This window comes from Abramis brama (genome assembly GCF_963993115.1).
Source record: "Abramis brama genome assembly, chromosome: 13".
Classification (NCBI taxonomy): domain Eukaryota; kingdom Metazoa; phylum Chordata; class Actinopteri; order Cypriniformes; family Leuciscidae; genus Abramis; species Abramis brama.
The window spans coordinates 18664841-18671915 of record NC_139975.1 but is presented as its reverse complement, the minus strand read 5'-3'; the positions used below and the strand labels follow the sequence as shown (position 1 = coordinate 18671915).

General features: G+C 38.8%; 1 protein-coding gene across 1 annotated transcript; it reads right to left on the bottom strand.

Moving 5' to 3' along the window:
- Positions 1-1249: 1249 nt before the first annotated feature.
- On the bottom strand, positions 1250-3121 carry LOC311094533 (P2Y purinoceptor 4). The gene is made up of 2 exons (XM_084132556.1): positions 2984-3121; positions 1250-2479 (listed from the first exon to the last, which is right to left on the bottom strand). Exon 2 carries the CDS (start codon positions 2475-2477, stop codon positions 1383-1385), a length of 1095 nt encoding a protein of 364 aa, XP_083988682.1. The 5' UTR covers positions 2478-2479; positions 2984-3121; the 3' UTR covers positions 1250-1382.
- Positions 3122-7075: the final 3954 nt, after the last annotated feature.

Below are 7075 nucleotides of genomic sequence, written 5' to 3'. Positions count from 1 at the left end.
ATTATAACTATTGCAATTATAAAATTTGCACAGTGTACTTAAATGAAACCCACAATCTTATACTTTAAAGAATATATGGTTGGATATAAATACAAAAGAAATTTGCATTTCAATACACTATAAAAAAAAAAAATGTAAATCATCCATTTATAACTTAAATCTTAAAGTGGGAACTGTTTTGCAGTATAAAAAAGCAAACTGAAGACAACATAAACATCAGCTTTACAACACATTTGTAGCATGTTCTAAATAAAATAAGATTATTTTATTCTGCTTAAGTATTATGTAAACAAGTTTTTTCCGCAAAAATGTAGTATAGTCTCTCCTTTTGATTTATTTTATTTAGTCATTGTTTTGTTTAGTTTTTTGTAAGAGAGAGGGGCATATAAAATGGACGGAATATGCAAGGAAACTCAGTCACTTCAATGTAAATACAAAACACATTATGTAAATACAATTTGAAATTAAACAAATACCGTAACCGGTTAAATGTCACAAAATATTTACAACACTAAACATGAAATAATCAAATGCACAAACTCACAAACATTCCCACAGAGGTTATATCCGGGAAGGGATGGTACTCTCGCTACGCCAAAACGGATCTGATTTCTTCGGATCTTTTTATTTTCTTCATTCAGCCCTGCTATGCAATTACTCACAAATACACACAAACACATGTACAACACAGCTGTAGATCTTCTCCACCAAAGGACAAAAACAGCTGTACGAGGAATGAAGCAGGCCAAGAGGGGATATCTGCACAACTGCAGCTTGACGTTCAGCCTCCCCCACAACCATTCACCTTTTCACTAAAAGTGCCTCAAAAGGCTCCCAAACCTCTCGGGTTAATTCAAATAAATGACATTTTAACAGCACCTTTATTTCCTACCATAGGACCTTCAGACATAACAGAACACACAAAAGGCTTTGTGCTGGCATTTCTGTAGTAACAGTCAAAGGCCAGAGTCCATCTCTGGGGATATAGAGTGGGTTTTGTTTTCAGTGTTGACAGATCCCCAACACTGCCAAGTTCTGTCCTTGAACAACAGTGAGAAACTTCAACATTACAAGTTACCATAGGAGTGATTGGCCATCAGTGCTTTTATGAGCTGAAGTTTTCTCTGAACTACATTACCAGCAATCATACCGAATGGGAAAAACATTAGGAGTGCACAAAGGAAGCAAACCACATCCTTTCTCCAAAGAGATTCCTTCACTTTTATCTACACTATAGTGTTTACAACGAGACTGTTTTGAATTCTTTTGGGTATACGTGTGACTTAGCAGACATGGATTTTGACAGAACACATTCTACAATTTGAGGCAGTCTTTCAGAACAGATTTTGAAATTATTACCCAAAATGTCTGGGTATGTGGGTCTAGAGTCTCGACTCATTTCTGGCTTGGGCATTTGGGTTATTAAAGGTCAGTCCGATGTTGTTTTCATGTACATACGCTGTAGAACGAGTGTTCGGAGTCTGCCTAGTGAAAACTCTTATAAGTTTAGAGCGGTAGAGATCCCCTGCCAGGAAGTAGAGGATGGGGTCCAAACAGCTGTTCATGCTGGCAAGAGGGCGAGTAATTTTGTAAGCAAAGTTGACGATATTAAGGGACGTGCAATCTGCGTCTAGAATACGGTAGGCGTAGTAGAGGGAACGAGTGATGTGGAAGGGTACAAAACAGATTGCAAACACAACCAGCACCAATATAATAAGTTTAATGGACTTCCTCCGGGATGAACTCTGTTGACTTTGGGACAGGCCCTTTCTGGGTTGGCAAAGGGCCCGTGCCATTAAACAGTAGCAAACCATGATGACCAGAAATGGCAGAATAAACAGCAGCACCATTACCACAGAGTTATAGGTAACATAGTTGTGAAATTCATCTGGGCGGCTGGTGTCGTGACACAAAGTGTCATTGCCCCTCTGAGAAGTGGTGACGAAAATCAGCTTGGGCACCAAGCAGGCTATCACTGCCGTCCAGACAAAACCACAGACCATGTGGGCATGGCGTGGCTTCACCATAGTCAGAGTACGAATGGGATGACAGATGCCAAGGTAGCGGTGCACACTGATGCAAGTGAGAAAAAGGATGCTGCAGTACAAGTTGGCATAGAAAAGAAACCGCACAATCTTACAGAGAAAAACACCAAAAGGCCAATGGCTGCGGTTTGCATAGTAGTATATGAGCATAGGCAAAGAGAGCACGTAGAGTGCGTCTGACAGGGCGAGGTGGAACATATACACTGTACTGGGTTTCCAGGGCCTCATCTTAGTGATAAACATCCACAGAGCCACAGAGTTCAGTATCAGTCCCAGGAAACACACCAGTGAGTATGATACAGGTAGCAGAATATACTTGAACTCCTCATTGAAGAGACAGCTGAAATTCACTTCCTTGGAAGGCATCGGTATCAGTGTGGTGGAAGGAAGGGACAAATTCCCTGAGACACTTTTCCTTGAGAATGAATTCATTTCTGTTAAAATAAAAAAAAGCAATTTTAGAAACTTAGGAGATATTATAGCCTAGGTAAACACATGATAAAACAGATTTCATTGTAAAGCAATGTAAAACAGATTTCAAAGCAATGTTTCACATTGTCAAAACATAAGCTATAAAATCAACATGAACTACTTAAAAGTGTCAACAAAGAATAAACTCTTTTGTTCTCACAAGTGTCATTTTAACTCTCCTTCACGAGTTTAGGTCTAAAACAATAGTCAAACACCATACCCAAACAAAAAGAAAACTAACCTGTTAACTCAGAGTTTAGCACCGAAATAATATCTTGTAAAACTGTCCCCAGTCTCAGACACATTAGCCTACACTTAATAATAAATTGCAAAACTAAATACAAAAACAAACAAACAAAAACTCTCTCACACAACTGTACACATAAGGCACATGATGGGTAAATCTTTCAGAAATACAGAGAGAGAAAGAGGAGCACGCGGAACTGTTTCCACACACTAAAACTTACCGTTCACTCAGATGAACAAGGTAAACGTCCCTTCACAGGTCAAAACACGAACGTAGATAATTTGACGCTAATGGTTAAAAACCATTCAGCCTGTTTAAGATTTGCGGATCCAGACTTATCGGATTGGGAGCGCTCGAGTTGATATGGTCCTGCTGGAGTTGGTGAGCGCGTGAGCTGAGGGGCGGGGAATCGGCGCCAAATTTAGTTTCTCCCTGCTACTCGAGAGTCGAGACGAATCCACCAACGTTCAGGGGTGCGTTTCCCGAAAGCATCGTTGGCCAACTATGGTCGCAAGTTCATCGCAATGTCCATTGAACTCTATTGCGTAACGGTAACGAGGGAACTTGCGACCATAGTTGGCTAACGATGCTTTCGGGAAACGCACCCCAGGTTTGACAGGTATTGATTAATATCTCATCACTTTTCCTAAATACCACGAGAAATCGACCACAATATTACAAGAAGTTGGTTTTTAGAAATATTCGATTTTTAACGAGGATCTCCCTTTTTTCTAATTTCTGAGAGGTGAATCGCTATAGGCTACCTTCGCCTTATCAGTTTGCCCATCTTTGCCCATCAAACAGACAGTAGTAATTTACAGTCGAAGCTCATCTCATGCACTTTAAACATGTTGGCTCTCATAAATGATACAGCCCAGTTTTTATGATAAAATCCTTGAAGGTAAATTATAGGACTTTAACCCAAAGCAAACATGGTGCTGTTGTCTTTCCGTTTTATACCAGCAACTCCAGACATTTGACACTCTTAATCTTTTAATTCCAGGATATTTTAGATGGTTTTATGATACTTCCTTTATTTTATTTCACTTTTAGCAAGCACCATATGACATAAATGAGCATTTGTGTGCACACATCCCTAAATAATGTAATACAATTGCAAAGAAGTGACAGTATTTTTCAGTCAGTATTTCTCATCTAGTAAAAGAAAAGAAAATGTGTTACTTGTTTCCCTAGGGGAGTTTATGCATAGGCTATTTGTTTTGTAGACTAAATTTTATATTTAGTAAAAAGTTAAAACACATTCCCATTTGACCAATGAGTGGTTGGTCAAGTGCAAGATTTTATCACAGAAGCTAATGCTCATTTGCCAGAACTGATTCTTTAGCAACATATAGGCCTAAACTCAAAATAATCAGAAACACACATATTTATATCAGACTACACAGGTAAATACTAAATAATATGGTCTGTGTTTACTGTTTAGTTAGGGCAGACTACCATGAACATTGAAGAGCAAATGTATAGAAAGCTAAATGAACAGGGCAAAAGGTTACTGCAAGAGAGACCTTTATCTACAGAGTGCCATAACACTCTTTATGCTTTGCCTCTCTGAGTTAAAGTTCACACTGAATATTCACACAATGGCTTTATGATGTGGCTGCAGTAAACTGAGTAGTGTGTGATTGGATAATCTGTTAAATAGTTTTCAAATCCATTTGACTTATATTAGGATGCGTTAGTAGCCTTGTAGCCTATATTGCTGACACCAAGGATGTTATAATAAATGAATATTAAAATACAATTTACGTTGTGTCATGCAATATATATATATATATATATATATATATATATATATATATATATTGCATGATATATCTTACGTATCTCACATGATATATCATATATTGCATGATATATACACTTTTATATATATATATATATATCTCAGCTGTGTGAAAGCTGGGGAGATTGTGGTGTTGGTAAGACCCACTTCCTTTGCAATGCTGACCTGATGGTTAGTCCAAGAGGGAGTTACGAGAAAGTACATAAATTGTACAGGAATTTGAGTGGGACAATGACTCAGTAATGTGATGTGAACTGGTCACCGGAAATACAGCTAGTTAAGATTCACTCTTCATCTCTGGCCTACATAATAATCGAATGACTGACAGATCAAGTCAGGAAAGCGAGTGCAGAATACACACCTATTCTCCACCCACTTTCATTTGCGTCATGACAAAGCAGATAGATAGAAAGAGTCAAGATCAGCCACAAACCACTGGAAAGACAATTTTTTGAGAGAGTGAAAAGAAAGTAGTGTATTTGTGATAAGCTAAGATGACGTAATGACCAGACTCACAGATGCATTCTCCAACAGAGAGCACACAAGGATGTGAACTCATGCTGAACTTTCTCCAGCTCTTTCTCTCTCTCTCCCTCTCTCTCTGTCTGTCTATCTATCTATCTATCTATGACATGTCTCTGGACATTATAGGACAGGGATGGGCAACTTCGGTCCTGGAGGGCCACTGTCCTACAGAGTTTAGCTCCAACCCTAATCAAACACACCTGAACAAGCTAATCAAGGTCCTCAGGATTACTAGAAAATTACAGGCAGGTGATTTTTTCAGGATTGGATCTAAACTCTGTAGGACAGTGGCCCTCCAGGACCGAAGTTGCCCATCCCTGTTATAGGACATGTTGATGTCATTACAGACTATCCAAATTCATTGTTTTTGGGCCTGTTTACAACTGGACACTTCATGCATTTTTACTGATCACATAGCTATCTGATTTATCAAAACAATTCCATTTACACTTTATCACATAAATGTGTTTTCGCAAAACAGATATAAATCCGATCTTCAATTCCCATGCTATAAGTTTACGGCACCGAAAGCAACAGTTTTGAGCTGCATTTTATTGATCATCAGCTAATTTCAAAATCAAAGACCGCAAGAGGAGAGAGCGCGACAGCACTAGTAAGATCATTTAGTTTCTGTATTTTTAATGAAGATGATTGAGTCTTGAGCGTCTGCAACTTACTTTCAGTTTTATTTGTGATAGTTTGCGCGTTGGCTTGATGAAGAGACAGGCTAGGCCTACTCAGCTGCTCATCTGTGCAGATGCTTGTTGCAGTAGCGCCGTCATATCTGGCTGGCAATAACATGTCTTACTTCCTATATAACACGCTCTCACACGTTTATTTTTTAGCATTGTTGAAGGAGTAAAATTTACATATGTGGTTTCAACAACCACATGCATTTAGGCTACATTCAGACTGTCAGTGCAAATCCGATTTTTGTGCATATCCGATTGAAATCCGATCAGATAGCTAGTATGAACTGCAAAAAATCACATGAAATGGGATTTTTACAAATCTGTTTCAAGCTACACCCATATGTGGTTTGAAATCCTATTCAAATCACATTTCTGGAAATCCGTTTAAGTCTGACCGCTCTGATCGGATTTCTTGTGGTTTATTATTTCACGTAAACGTAAAACGTGAACGTCAGAAACATGTTGAAAGTCGCTGCCGAAACAAGGCTGTGTTGTTCCAAAGTTCCAGACGAGCAGAAAATTACAATATAATGGAGACATGTTTGTAAACCGACGGAGACGACAGCACGGAACAAAGCCGCAGAAAATTACAATTATAACAGAGACATGTTTTTAAACCGACGGAGACGACAGCACGAGGAAAAAAAGTGCTGCCTCAATAAGACGCAATAGTCCAGCGTGGCGGCTACACGTTGTCATGTTGTACAATTTAAATAAGACAGCATCTCGTATTGCAATCCCCTCCATGTTGCGGTTGTTGTTGTTTTTGCCAAATTCCTACCAACACAACTTCATTGCCATAAAAAACAATGCAGATATTCGGGAAAATGAATGGATCTGAACAGTTGTGATACATAATATGGACAGTCAATAATTTTAGATCAGATTCCAGTCGGATACACAAATAATCGGATTTGGACTGACAGTGTGAACGTAGCCAATGTGGACGTCAATAATTTTAGATCAGATTCCAATTGGATATACAAATAATCAGATCTGGACTGATAGTGTGAACGCAGCTTTGGACTGGTCTAGTTTCGTCCTGATGTGGTTTGAGCAGTCGTGTTTAAATCTGCCTCGAATGCGTTTACACACGGCCTTTTCACGATCGGATAGCAATCCGATCACAGAAAACACATGAAGTGACCAGGTGTAAACAGGCCCTTTGATATTTCATTACTACTACTACTACCCCAATGCAAGCATAGTCCTCAAAGATCCTGTTTCTACAAACAACCTTCTGTACCATATTTGTTCAAGTTTAAAGATGATCAAATATCGACACTGAATA